Below are 15,641 nucleotides of genomic sequence, written 5' to 3' on the forward strand. Positions count from 1 at the left end.
AGATGGATCCAGGAGGAGAAATCCACCAGAGAGATGTCCCGGTCCTGTGTATTCCCAGGACTGTCCAGAGGAGAAGGTCCCAGAGAATCCTCAGGTAGATGGAGCTGAGCCCTATACACATCTATATAGGAGGGTCCTGCAGTCATAGAGGGGTCATAGATTGTGGGGGTCTCTTCTGTGGATCTGTTGGATTTCCCACCTGTCTGCTGTATTGTACTGAACTGTTACAGATGACAAATCAGGACGAAGATCTGATTATTATTAAAGTGGAGGATGAAGAAGAGTGGATGATGGGCGATCCCCCGTGTAAGAGTGAGGTGGAGGAGGACATTCCAGGAGATGTCACCACAGGTATGGAATCATGAATGGAGAAAGTGACTTCAGATTCTGTCCTTGGTGCCTTCAGGGCAGCTTTAGCTGCTGATATCTCCTGAATGGTAGCAGCATGGAACTGGTCTCGCTTGAAAGCTTGTATTCCAGGTTTTGATACGAGACCAGCATTAGTCCAAGCTATACAGGAGATATCGCTGTAAAGTCTCATTCACACATCAGTGTTTTGGTCAGTGATTTCCATCAGTGATTGTAAGCCAAAATCAGGTACGGCTCTAAACACAGAACAGGTGCAGATATTTCCCTTATACCTCATGTCTGTGGAGGCTCCATTCCTGGTTTTGGCTCACAATCACTGATGGAAATCACTGACCAAATAACCGAAGTGTGGATGAGGCTTTAGAAATCGAGTCTGGAATAATTGCTGGTAAAACCTGCTCTTTCTTTCAATTTCAGCTATATTCACTGTATCCTGATTTATAACAGTGATATCTTCCCATGTAGTGAAGATAATTCTGTGATTCTGGTATTGTTTGAAAGCTTGGGGTGTCAGCTTTCAAACAATACAAAGCTCATATCTCTAGCTGAGGAGGAGGGGGAGCTGTTGCAGAGCTGACAGGCTACAGGAGGAAAGGGAAATTAGTAGTGTTGAGCAAACTTCTGTTTTAAGTTTGGCGTCTAAAGTTCGGCTTCCGGTTAGCGGAGAAGCCCGATATGGATTCCGAATTCCGTTGTGGTCCGTGGTAGCGGAATCAATAATCAGCCGATTATTGATTCCGCTACCACGGACCACAACGGAATTCGGAATCCATATCGGGCTTCTCCGCTAACCGGAAGCCGAACTTTAGACACCAAACTTAAAACAGAAGTTCGCTCAACACTAGAAATGAGTAAAAACAAATATAGAAATGGGACATTATCATCACTCTAGTGACCCACATAATAAAATAATTTTTACAACACAGTGAACACCATAAATAATGTCTACATTGCTGTTTTATTTTAATCTTTCCCCCTAAAAATAAAATAGTTTATTTAATACACTATGTATACCCCAAAATGGTCCCTAAAAAAATCTACAACTAATCCCTCAAAATAAAATAAAAATTTAAGAAGAAAAAAATAAAAAGTTAAGACTGCCGCAAAACAAAGGGGGAAAATATTAGTGGTCCTTAAGGCTAAAACTAATTGTCAGTAAGAGGTTAAAAATGCAATAGTTTCCCCTGAGTTGTACGCCAACAAGATTTACTGCAGCCACATATTAAAAATTTACAGACCTTTTTGGGAGGGTTTTTTCAATTTTAACGTGACTGTTAGGAGGTTAATTGACAATCTGTTTTCAGTGCACCTCTAAAGTCTCACATACTCGGAACAAGCTGCAGTAAAATAAAAGAGCAGAAGGAATTAGAAGCTATAATTCCACAGTGAAACTTCTGCTGGAGGAAGGAGGATCTCTCACTACAGAGACCACAGCTTGTACTGAGCAGGGGGAGATTTCGCCAGCAGCAGCGGAGGAGGTGCACTGAAAATTGCTTGTGAATTATGCTTTAGGAGAATATTATGACAGAGATTCTCCTAGTGAGTCCACCAGCATCATCAGGTCTAAGATCTCATTAATAATGACTGCAGTAAACTTTCTGTATTAATAATGTCCAGTTGGTTTTATAGGAGTGTAGGCTGGTTGCCTGACCTGGTCCACCAGAAATCCACTGGGAATCGGAGAGCACAGGATAGTCTTTGTGTTTTTCTTCCAGAAACAACTTTACCTGACTCAAAAGTAAAAAAAAAAATATAGATATCACCTTACCTCCTTGAAAGCCACCTTACAGAGCAGTGAAGTGGCAAATCTCTGGGAAGGTTCTCATCAAGGTCTGCAATGAGATTTCGGAATGTATGGGATTAAGCGCATGAGTGCGAATAAAATTGACAATTTCCAGAACAGGTATCATGACGTGGTCTAGATTTTAGCTTTTTAGACACCAGCTGCTCCTGATGAATGACGCAATAAAATGTCCAAAATTCTGGAAAGCGGTCATCACATTTACATAGCCCGACAAGGCCATTCACAGATCCCATCATGGACTGTGCTCCAGCTGTGGTTAGGGCTGTGAGTTTTGATAATGGCCAATTTGCCTTTTCAACTACAGTCATCAGGGTCTCTTTCATATCGATGCCACGAGTTCTGTCTGTTAACGGGACAATATCAAGCGGCTCTTCTTTTATTGTACAGTTGTGTAAAGGGGGACTATTAATCACTAATATTTATGCAAATATCAATAATTAATATTCATAAATGGGAGGAGCCGTCTATTGATAACTCCGCCTATTTATGCCTTTATATAACAACAATACCTTCGCTATGCTTTACACTAGTCGCTATTCTAACTGCATGTGCCTTACTAACTAACTATCGCCAATAACTACACGTTACACAGATAGTTACAAGTAACAGTATTTATTACTAACAATACACTACGCACGCAATACTAACAATACAGCACTAAATATACAATCCTAAACTACACTACACATTCCCAATTCCACCCATCAACTAACTATACAGTTCACACATACAATATTAACAGCCCACCCATCTAGTTCTATACTATCCCTATAGGGTACGCCAAGGGTTAACGGTGGCCTTACAGGGGTGTAAGCCGACCACAAACACAAATACCCTGCAAGTGTACAGTGAGGGGGGGGGGTTGGCAGGGTTTAAGCAGGGGTTACCACCAGGGGTTAATCAGAGTAGGGAAAGGGTATATCAGGGGTTTCAGGGGCAAGGGTGAGATCATGGGCCAGGGTGCAGGGACCAGGGTCCATCAGGGGTTACCAGCACACAGGGACCAGGGTAAACCAGGGGTTAAAAGCCTGGCAGGGAAAGTGTTAATTGTTGGTGGGATAGGGGTTGAATCAGGGCCCAATGTGCACATCAGGAACACAAATATAGGGGTTACAGGACCAGGGGTGATATGTGAGGGGTAGGTAGGAGCTACACAGGTATACTTAGGCCTTATCCAGGTGGTCATCATGGAGCTCCTCTCTCCCATGCGTCTCTGAATCTAGTCTGGTTGCAAGAGGCCGCACCTCTGCTCTGTTTGGGGCTTTATAGCCCAAAACCAGCCCCCCTTCTCCTTCCTCAGGGATGTGACATCATAGTGTCACTGTGACGTATGCCTGCCTACAATCCCCAGAGTCCCCCCCCCCCCCCCTAGTCCCAAAAATGCTGGGAGTAGGGGCATGGAGTTTTAGCCATGGGCAGAGGTGTGGAAAAACAGGTTCTTGATGTCTCTGGTTAGAAGGTCCCCTCACAAACGGTGCCAAAGCGTCTGATTGCTTTGGGCCTGAACAAAAGGGGACTAGATGCTAATCAGCTGTTATCCCACAGGCTATCAGCACAAGTTTTTCTCTAAACAACTCTGTTGATAACAGTTGGAATTGCATATATACATATATATATATATCCACAGATGCTTGGCAGATCTATAAACACATACACATACAAAACCGGGGGTATGAATGGGCAGCAATAAGCCCACATACATACTGTCATGCTGACAGAAGTGTATATACATAGACACGTGTGCAAATACATACACACATATCTATATATACACACACCCTCGCATATATCTGGGGCATCACATACAGGGGACATGCATATGTCCCCACTTGCCATACAGGGCCAATATATATACGGTCATACAGGAAATATATACTAACTATAAGGGGGATTATGAGGGGGCACAGCTTCCAGGGACCACATATTTCCCACAGGGGCCACCATGAGCCCCTGGGGATCACCATGGGCAGACGTGCGCAGATGCTGGGCACATCTGCGCACATCACCCCATGATGCGGTGGTTAAGGTATGCATATATATACCATACATGCCTGCGCGTGTTTGCAGGCATGCATGGATATATATGCATACGTCTCAACCCTTCCTCAACAAGACCGTACAAAAATTGCCAACTGAGGCTTGTCTTGTGTAGACTCATCCAGTGCAATACTGAAATACTGGCACTTGTCAAGGTCAGAGTACAGCTGTGTTTCAACTGCGCTGTTAATGTCTGATATTCTGTGTTCGTCTCTATGTCGTGACAATTGAAGGTCTGATACCATTCGTTTCGAACGTTCATCTTCTGGAGACAAGATTGCAATGGCGTCACTAAGGCAACTTTTCACAAATTCCCCTTCATCGTATGTTTTTTTTGGCGCGGGCGATATTCCATGCCAGTTGATAGGATGCAAGAGTGACAGTTTCGGAATGTTTTGTAATTTTCTTAAAAGAACTGAGTCTGTTGTTCGGAGTGGCGTTTCAATGCATTTAGCTTGTGTTTGCGAAGTTCAGTACCTGTCGGAAAGTCGTGGTCCATTTTAGCATGTTGTGAGGCAAAGTGGCGCTGAAGATTTGAAGCTTTAAAATGCGATAGTGATGGCTGGCATATCAAACAGAATGGCTTCCCAAAAATGCAAATCCTCCCACTCCGGTAGAAATGTTGTGTGTTCATCTTCATATTTACGCTTGGCTTTATGTTTCCCAGACACTGCCATGTTTAGTTGACGTGTGGTGACGTTTCAGCGTTCTCCTTACTGAGGGGTGGGGGCTGGCTTTGATTTTGTTTGTGTAACGGTCGCGTACACACACACACAGGGGGGAGGGAAGTGACCACTGCGCTCCACCCTTACCCCTGGCCCTGCCTACTTGCCTCGCGAGTCCTAATGACAGGGGACAACTGGACGGCAATCCCTAACTTGGAGTAAGTGCAGGGATGACAGACAGACAAACAACAGGACGTGAACGGACCGAGTCAATACCAGGAAAGCTGCAAAGTACAAATGGAGCAAGCAGAGAATTGTCAGGAGAAGCCGGGGTCATAAATACCAGGAGAGCAGAGAAGTACAAGAGGAGTCCTAAGAGAGTAGTCAGGTGGGAGCCGAGGTCACAATACCAGGACGGATGCGCAGTACAGGAGGATCAGGCAAAAGGATGGTCAAGGAACAGGATCAGGTAAGTATTCAGCAGTCCAACAAATACCAGGAACCTAGAAATTAACAGGCAACCTGTAGCCAGCAGGCTGCCTGTATTTATAGTGGGGAGTGAGGGTCATGTGACGTGGTCAGCGTCACATGACCGACAGACCAACCAGTCGAGCACCGAGTGATCAGCTCGGCGCTCAAGGCAGACTTAGGAGCAAGGAGCCACCAAGCTAGTAAAGCCGCCCTGGGAATGATGTCAAACACAGAACCTCATTCCAAAAGCTAAGCAACAGTTCTGCGGGCAATGGGGGACCGAGTGCACCTTCGGAACCCCGTGACAGTTTGGATTCCTAGTTTTGTTTGGTTTCCTCCAATTATTTTTTGTCCTATGTAAGACACACCTAGGTTGTAGAAGAGAAAAATATGAAAAAAAAAAAACAATCTTTATAAGACCTAAGATAAGACTCCCAATCCTCATCAGACCTCCAAATCAGACCATAAGACCTCCAAAATAAGACACCTAATGCTCAGATGAGACATCGCAAATCAGACATCCCCATGCTCAGATCACCCACAATGCTCAAATGATCTGACATAGGGGGAGATGTGAGCATGGGGTGTTTGATTTGTGGTATCTGATGTAAGCACTGGGGGGGGGGGGGGCTTCTTTTGTGGGTCTGAGGATTAGGGGTCTCAATCTGAGCTCATACTACCCCATGTCAGATAAGACCCCCATGCTCAGTACAGGGTAGGCCATTTATATGGATACACCTTAATAAAATAGGAATGGTTGGTGATATTAACTTCCTGTTTGTGGCACATTAGTATATGTGAGGGGGGAAACTTTTCAAGATGGGTGGTGACCATGGTGGCCATACTTGGCAAGAATGTAAAAATATACTTTTTTTCAAAAATAATTTTCATTTAATTTTTATTTATTAATATGTCATCTAATAACATAAAAGAAAGGTCTAAGGTTAAAAATAATTTCAAATACATGTAGGTTGGCTCAGAAAATAATTAGTTTTTTGCTGTTGCGTAGATAGGACCATTGGCCTGGTAAGGAAGGAGGATAAACACTCTGGTAATGAAGTGGTTAATTTTTAATTCTTTATCTTAACAGAAAATCCCAGTAAAAATTTGGAGGGAAACGTCATGTTATCACTATCGGATGAAGATATTATGCATCGTTCTTCAGGAGGAGACCTTATTACCCTTAATGTACATTCAGAAGTTCACGGTACAAATCTGTCATATAATCCTCATAATCATGAAGACTCTTCTGACCAATCACAGATTGTTTCCACAAGTACTGGGGGTGAAAAGTTTCAACGTGATAAAGAGTTCACAAAAAGCTTACATCTTGCTACACAACAAATTCACACAGGGGAGAAGCTATACTCCTGTTCAGAATGTAGGAAATGTTTTATAGATAAATCACATCTTGTTATACATGAGCAAATTCACACAGGAGAGAAGCCATATTCATGTTCAGAATGTGGGAAATGTTTTACAAAGAGATCACATCTTGTTACACATGAGAAAATCCACACAAGGGAGAAGCCATATTCATGTTCAAAATGTGGGAAATGTTTTACAAAGAGATCACATCTTGTTACACATGAGAAAATCCACATAGGTGAGAAACCATATTCATGTTCAAAATGTGGGAAATGTTTTAAACAGAGTTCAGAACTTGTTACACATGAAAATAGTCATACAGGAGACGAGCTGTACTCATGCTCAGATTGTGGTAAGTGTTTTACAGATAAATCAAGTCTTGTTAGACATAAGAGAATTCACACAGGAGAGAAGCCATATTCATGTTCAGAATGTGGGAAATGTTTTACACAAAAATCACATCTGGTTACACATCAGAGAATTCACTCAGGAGAGAAACCATATTCATGTTCAAAATGTGGGAAATGTTTTAAACAGAGTTCACATCTTGTTACACATGAAAATAGTCACACAGGAGACAAGCTATACTCGTGTTCCGATTGTGTTAAATGTTTTACAGATAAATCAAGTCTTGTTAGACATAAGAGAATTCACACAGGAGAGAAACCGTATTCATGTTCAGAATGTGGGAGGTGCTTTTATGACAAATCAAGTCTTGTTAAACATATGAAAAGTCACACAGGAGGGTAGCCAAATTAATGTTCAGAATGTGGAAAGCACTTTTCAGAGAAAACAGATCTTGTCATACCACTGAAGGTGGTAGTTTATGTTTTTTTGTGGAATTATCTAGGATCAGAAAAGCAATCAAATTATATTTCTCTAAGGTCAACTGTGACCGACATCTATGGAAAAGTACTGTGCATATAAGGAAGAGCAGTGAAGATGAACTGTCCCCATGAACCTTGCTTCTTATCACTGTATTCGCACCTCCACCCACACTGCGGGAGAGTCCAGAGTGACATGGGGAGAAGTAACGACGCTCCATGGAATAGTTTTATAACGTATGTTGATGAATTAATTAGGGATGCACTGGGTATCACAGTCTCAATACTTTTATGCCCTGCTTAGTTCGATACCAGGATTGTCAGTACAGGGACCATGAGGCACCCCTGTCCGAGCCCAAAATCACAGAGAGCGTGACCTCTGCTACTACTGCAAGGTGTCAGTGTTCACCTCCATGGATTGTTCTTCGGTGACTTATTATCCTGAGTTCTGAGATGTGGAGCTGCCACTGCTGGAGCTCGGGTAATCGCATTCAGTACTAGCTTATACTGGTGATTCACACGTGGGCTATGGGCCGACCATATAAAAAATATGAAAGGTCTATTGATGCCACATGATGGCTACTAGGAAACATCTGATAAATTCTGTATAGGAAGATATGTATTTTTTTTACAACTTATATTTTATATTTTACTGTTTACATATCCACATGCTAACAGAAGTCTATGGATACTGTGCTACTCTGTTTCTTTAACCACTTCACATCCGGGCGGGCCATTTACCTCCTTTCTGACAGAGCCTAATTTTGCAAATCTGACGCGTCACTTTATGTGGTAATAATTTTGGAACGCTTTTACTTATTCAAGCCATTCTGAGATTTGTTGTCTCGTGACACATTGTTCTTCATGACAGTAGTAAATTGGAGTCGATATATTTCACCTTTATTTATAAAATAATCAAAAAAATTTGAAAAGTTAGCAATTTTCTAAATTTCTGTTTCTCTGCTTTTAAAACAGAAAGTCATACCTAATAAAATATTTATTACTTAACATTCCCCATAGGTCTACTTTATGTTGGCATCATTTTGTAAATGTCATTTTATTTTTTTAGGACGTTAGTAGGCTTAGAATTTTAGAAGCAATTCTTAAAATTTTTAAGAAAATTTCCAAAATCCACTTTTTAAGGACCAGTTCAGGTCTGAAGTCACTTTGTGGAGCTTACATAGTGGAAACCCCCCATAAATGACCCCATTGTAGAAACTACACCCCTCAAGTTACTCAAAGCTGATTTTGCTAACTTTGTTAACACTTCAGGTGTTCCATAAGAATTAAAGGAAAATGGAGATGACCTTTCTAAATTTCACTTTTTTGGCAGATTTTCCATTTTTATCAATTTTTTTTTCTTGAACACATCGAGGGTTAACAGCCAAACAAAACTCAATATTTATTACCCTGATTCTGCGGTTTACATAAACACCCCACATGTGGTCGTAAACTGATGTAAATGCGCACCACAGGGCGCAGAATAAAAGGAACGCCGTATGGTTTTTGGAAGGCAGATTTTGCTGAACTGGTGTTTAGATGCCATGTCCCATTTGACGCCCCCAGATGCACCCTTCTAGTAAAAACTCCCAAAAAGTGACCCAATTTTGGAAACTAGAGGATAAGGTGCCAGTTTTATTGGTACTATTTTGGGGTACATATGATTTTTAATTGCTCTATATTACGTTTTTTTGTGAGGCAAGGTAACCAAAAAATGGCTTTTTTTATTTTTTAGATTGACAGGGTAGATCATGTGCTATTTTTATAGAGCAGGTTGTTATGGACACAATGATATCCAATATGTCTACTTTCTTTGTTTGTTTCAGTCTTACATAAAGCATTTTTGAAAAAAAAAAATTGTTTTTGTGTCGCCATTTTCTGAACGCCATATTTTTTTATTTTTCTGCTGATTGTCTTGTGCAGGGGCTCGTTTTTTGCAAGAAGAGTTGACATTTTTAATGGTACCATTTTTGGGTACATATGATTTTTTTGATCATTCATTATTACACTTTATGGGGCAAGGTGACCAAAAATGTGGTTGTTTTAGCACCGTTTTTATAAATTTATTTTTACAGCGTTCATCTGAGGGGTTAGGTCATGTGACATTTCTATAGAGCAGATCGTTACGGACGTGGCAATACCTAATATGTATACTTTTTCTTATTTAAGTTTTATACAATAATAGCATTTTTGAAACAAAAAAGATGATGTTTTAATGTCTCCATGTTTTGAGAGCTATAGTTTTTTTTATTTTTTTAGCGATTTTCTTATGTATGTTCTCATTTTTTGCAGAATGAGGTGACTGTTTTTTTGGTACCATTTTGTGGGACATACGCCTTTTTGATCACTTGGAGTTGCACTTTTTGTGATTAAAGGTTACAAAAATGGCTTTTTTTGACACCGTCTTTATATATATTTTTTTTATGGTGTTTATCAGACGAGGTGGATCTTGTGATAAATTTATAGAGCCGGTCGTTACGGACGCAGCAATACCAAATATGTCTATTTTATTTATATATTTTTTTTCTATTTTTAACATTTTTTTTATTACTTAATTGGGGAATTTTATTTTTTACATGTGAAACCTTTTTTTTTAACACTTAATTTTTATTTTATTTTACCGTTTGCCTCCCCCATAAGGTCATACAATTAACTTCACTTTTTTTTTTTCACTCTTGATTTCTCCTGTAACTGGGGCTGACATAGTAGCCCCAGTTACAGGGGAAATACACCCCCCAGAGAGGCTGTACAGCAGTATACAACGCTGTACAGCCTCAGAGCAGGGCTGATCGAGGTCTATGGACGACCCGACAGCTCCTGCACTCTCCCGGCCCTGGCGGTCACATGACCACCAAGCGGGGACAGGAAGAGCATAGCGCTCAATCTAGAAGGCAGGGACACTTGGGAACTATCCCTACCTTCTCTCTGGGTTGCCCCGCTCGGCAGCTGCACGATTAGCGTGCAGCTGACATATTTGAATGGACGTTCCAGAACGTCCATTCAGAGATAAACATCCACCCGTAGGACGTTTATATCCTATGGGCGGATGTGAAGTGGTTAAAGGGGTATCACATAGGAAAGGGGATTACTATTAGATCGGTGGGGATCCTACCGCTGCAACCCACCACTGAACATAAGAATGGGGGCCCTGTACCCTCTGCAGCCCCCCTGAAAAGAAAGGAGTGGCCTGTCAGGCATGCATGTGGCCGCTCCATTCATTTCTATGGGAATTCTAGAGATAGCGGAGCACTGTACTCTGCATGTGCGACTGGCCTCTCCATTCTTTTCAGGGGGCTGCAGACGGTACAGGGCCCCCATTCACATGATTTGTGGATCATCGGTAGGACCCCCACTGATCTAATGGTTATCCCCTATCCCAGTGGTGGCGAACCTATGGCACAGGTGTCAGAGGCGGAACTCAGAGCCCTCTCTGTGGGCACCCGCACCCTGGATAAAGTCTATAGTGTACCAATATGCAGAACGTGCTATGAATGGCTCAGGCAGCACACTGAATGCAGGCAGGCTATTATAGCTAAGTGATAAAGTACATGAAGGATATACTATATTGAACTGTAGTATTCAGGGTAAATTGCCGTGTTGGCACTTTGCGATAAATAAGTGGGTTTTGGTTTGCTGTTTAAGCACTCGGACATAAATTTATGTCAATATGGCAGGGTTGGTTTGCAGTTCCCGGTATGGCATCTGTGGCTCTAATGAGGGATTGTCTGAGGGGGCAATTGTCCCTGACAGGGCAGCTGACATAGCACATTGCGTTTTCCGATATAGGCACTCATATGCAGAATTACCCTTTCGAAAGGCCTATCATAACATTCTGTCTCTTGTTAGCTGTTAGGGTGGTGGTGCAGTGGTCTCTCCGTAGGGGTGAGGAGTTTTTATACTAGAAATGTAATCTGTCGCTCTAATTTTCAGTTTTTTATGTATCTGCATTCACTGTTATATAATGCTGTTGAAATATTGTGACAAGAGCACTTCTACATGGAGTACATGATTGATATGAAGAATTGTACTCCCATCAAAATGCTGTTTTTTCAGAAGAACTTTATTTTAATAAAAATTATATTTGATTAAAAAAAAAGAAGAAGAATAAATTATCCTCCTTGACGTTCTTTGGTATTTCATGGACGGGGAGGATTGCTGTGGCCAAAATGGTAATCCTACCAAAGATTCTCTATACTTTTAGAAATGTGCCAGTCTACATTCCACCCTCCGATATCCCAAAATTACAATATTTGTTTATGCGGTTTGTGTGGGGTGGGAAGAGACTGAGGGTTAAGGCGGACATCCTGTTTTCTCATATACATCAAGGAGAGGTGACTTGTCCATCTTTGTCTTTATACTACAAACCAGTGATACTAGCTCAGTTGAAGCAATTGTGGTTAGGGGATATCTCAAAAAAATGGGTGCAAATTGAGCTTGGCCTATTAAGAGGACACAACATCCATATCTTCTTATACACATTCTGTATTTCGGGTTCCACAACAACTTTCCAAACTTGACCTCCTCAATTTCAGCTGCAATACAGATGTGGATTAACCCATCCCTCCACAGATGTTTTGACCCCATAGATATAATGGACATTCCTATATCCATTTTCCCAATTTCTCATCATTACATTGGACCGGGAAAAGTCTCCACTTTTTGAAGGATCTGGGTGTTCCTAACCTTCTGCAGTTCCCCATTTTAGCAGCTAAACATAACTTATCACCCTCAGGGTACTTCCAGTACATGCAACTCAGACACATACTTGGTTCTGGGTCAATCCCCATTGCTCAATTCTCTAATTTTCTTCTGTTAAGACTACGGATTTCTAATCCTAGTTCCAATTCCCACAGTATATCCTTCTGCTACAGAAACTTGCTGAAAGAAAAGGGGGACAAGTTAGAAAAAATTTAAAACCACTGGCATCATGACTTAAACCAAAGCTTTACTGATGACCAATGGCAATCTGCTCTTACCTCTTTTTACAAATTTTCTAAATAAAACACCTCAGATGTGTGCTGGAGATGTAATAGTGGAATTGGTTCTTATATACATATGTGGTGGGAATGTGGATTAATAAAGAAAGTTTGGCACCAGATTCTTTTCTGTACTATACGATGTATGCCAATTTCAAATTGTCCCAGATCCGTCTCCTTAGCTCTTCTATCGCTTGGTATTGAGAAGTTCTCCTTTTTACACTCCACTATAATTTCTCATGCATGTACAGGTGAAACTCGAAAAATTATAATATTGTGCAAAGTTCATTTATTTCTGTAATGCAACTTAAAAGGTGAAACTAACCTATGACATAGACTCATTACAGGCAAAGCGAGATATTTCAAGCCTTTATTTGTTATAATTTGGATGATTATGGCTTACAGCTTAAGAAACCCCAAAGTCACAATCTCAGGTCCCCTTTGCTCAGGGGGTATGGATTAATTAGCTGACTAGAGTGTGACACTTTGAGCCTAGAATATTCAACCTTTTCACAAAACTCTAATTTTAAGCTGCATTAATGCAACTCCTTTTAATTTGCATTACTGAAATAAATAGACTTTTGCACGATATTTAGATTTTTTGAGTTTCACCTGTATAGCTAGATTGCAGCCAATTGGAAAACAAGAACGCCCATGCACATCTCAAACACTCTGCAGTCTATTAATGAGCAATGTTGGTATGAAGGGATTTCCGCCTCTGCCTTTAATGCTTCTCGCAAGTGTCAATCCAGATGGGAAATATGGACTACTTCTATTTTTCATAAACCTTTTTAAATTGCTGTAGTCAGATAGATGCACAGTGTTGACTGAGAAATGCCATATTAGCGATTAGATAGCAAGGATTAGAATTTATGAAGGAACTGACATCTCATCTCTCTCATGTTGTTAGATAATTTTTTTATGTCTTTCTATTTTCGTTGCATTTTGATTTAATTGTATTATTGTAAACCAATAGCATTATACCTGTATTTCACATATTGCCTTATGTATCTCTGAGGGTATTTCAATAAAAAACTATGTTTCAAAAAGATTTTGCAGTTTGAAAATGGCAGCCAGTGGGACAAGGTTTGGGGACTCCTATTCTAGAGATAGGTGCAGGTCCTAGAGGTGGGACCCATATCTCGGAAATACCATAAACTGCTGAAACTAAAACATCTTTTTGTGTTTTAATGATATTGAAGATATCTGAAATGAAATTTCCTGCTCTGCCTTGCTCCATGTGCTCCTACCTGAAGATGTGTTCAATTAAGAATTTAGATTAAGGACACTCAGTATTTTGGGTGTTTTTTGTTGCGTCTATCAAAGTTTGTCCTCTCTGAGCCCAACAATTTCGGTATTTGTTTTGGTCTTGGGGGGGGGGGGGGGGGGGATTAAAATAGTATGATGCTGATGTCATTGGTGAACAATGGTATTTTACATCATGTACAGACTGCCATAGCACAATACAACAGTACAACGACTACACATGTAAGTCCCCCCGAAGGGAGATACCAGGAGGTATATTGAAAAGTATGGACCAGTGCTGCGAAATCTACTGCATTAAAGTGTGTGACCAGAAAGGTCTTCCATGTTTGAAAGTACTTGGGAGCAGATCCCTTTGCTCATACCTCAACAGTAATTTCAATTGAGAGACCACTTCCGTGGGAGTATACCAGCATCTTGTACAGACCAGGGTAATTTGATATAGTGCACAAGTCCTGCCAAAACAGACACCCCGGGGCAGGTCCCAATACCATTACATTTAGGGTAGTGGGTAATGCGATCTTGGAAGCGAGGGGAAGCAGGTAATTTGAAGTCATATATAGCATTGTGCATCATCCTTAAAAAGGATTCCCTCCTCCTCTCATTTATGACACACAGCCGGACTTTTGTCCACCCCTCCAGAATTTTCTCCCTGATTTCAGTGTCCTGAGTGATCCTTTCACATGTTGCAAATATTCTGGATGCAGGGATTTTCAAGAAGTTGTTGGACATGGCTCTATATAACCCTGAAAGAGATACTAACCAGGGGTGGAACCCACTGTATCATCCAGGTTAGTAGTGGAGGCTTCCTTAGCCAACACCTGTAGCATGTGTAAAAAATGAAATTCGAGCAGTTGATACTTGTCCTTCAATTCCGTGGGAGTATACCAGCGTCTCCCCTTCACATGCATCCGATGTAAGTATCCACTTATCCCGCCATACCAGAAAGATTTCATCTCCAGCCCTGTATGGGAATTCTGGGTGCTCCCATAAAGGCATCCATTTTGACACAGAGTAGGGAGTTCCGAATGCTTTTCTAATCACTTTCCACGCAACCACTGTGTCCCTCACCAGCACTGAGTTCTTGATCTGGTTGGGAGTTTGGCCAGGTTCCGTGAATCCAGTCTACAATGTGTCGCATGAGACAGGTGACATTATATCCCCTTATATTTAGGAACTTTACTCATCCATCTGGTTCCTATAATATCGGTTTTTGCAAAGGCGTTTGCCTGACCAGATGAATTTGGTAGAAGCAGAGTTAAAAGAGCTATCCAATCTTATAAAAAGCCCCCTGCACTGGATATTCTTACCTGGGTCCCAGCTCCTTGCACCGCTCCGGGTCCCTGCAATGCCGCAGCTGCTTCTCCCCGTACCCGAGAGGGCAGCCAACGGCAGGTGGTGACAGGGATGAGCCTCCCTAGCATCGCGGGTGACGCACGGAAGGCTCGTCCCCAACCCCGCCTGCCATTGGCTGCCCCCCCCCCTTCCCGAAACCGGATGTTTTCATCCGGGGACAGGGAGAAGCAACGGTGTGGGGACCCAGGTAAGTATATTCAGCGTGGGGGGCTCCGCATATGGGGGGACATTTTATAGGATTGAATAACCCCTTTAAGGGTGACCACATCTGGATGTTTAATCAATATGGGGAGAGTTTGTATCTGAAATAGACGCATATCTAGATTGCTTTAATCTCTCTTGTTTCAAAGTTGTCAAAGTTGTTAGGGGCACCTACTAGCCTACTGCAGCTTAAGGATGCTTTGATTAACTCTCTCAGTAAGGCACATACCCCAGATGGATTATGTTTTGATGTTTTGCATAGACACCAAGAGTCCTTTCTTTTTTGAAACTATCAAGGAAGTGTTTG

The 15,641-nt window shown here is 41.6% G+C and overlaps 2 protein-coding genes across 2 annotated transcripts in view; both read left to right on the top strand.

The window, feature by feature from the left end:
• Positions 1-230: 230 nt before the first annotated feature.
• Positions 231-15,641, top strand: part of LOC120990641 (zinc finger protein 501-like) — a 149,263-nt gene continuing 133,852 nt past the window's right edge. The window contains exon 1 of the mRNA XM_040419557.1: positions 231-351. Coding sequence (XP_040275491.1) covers positions 231-351 — 121 coding nt within the window. The remainder of the gene's footprint in view (positions 352-15,641) is intronic.
• The window catches only part of LOC120991883 (gastrula zinc finger protein XlCGF26.1-like), a 67,242-nt gene continuing 58,184 nt past the window's right edge, over positions 6,584-15,641 (top strand). Inside the window, exons 1-2 of the mRNA XM_040420626.1 lie at positions 6,584-6,622; positions 6,793-7,426. Of these exons, the coding sequence (XP_040276560.1) occupies positions 6,584-6,622; positions 6,793-7,426 (673 nt within the window). The remainder of the gene's footprint in view (positions 6,623-6,792; positions 7,427-15,641) is intronic.

Source organism: Bufo bufo, chromosome 2 (genome assembly GCF_905171765.1).
Source record: "Bufo bufo chromosome 2, aBufBuf1.1, whole genome shotgun sequence".
Lineage (NCBI taxonomy): Eukaryota > Metazoa > Chordata > Amphibia > Anura > Bufonidae > Bufo > Bufo bufo.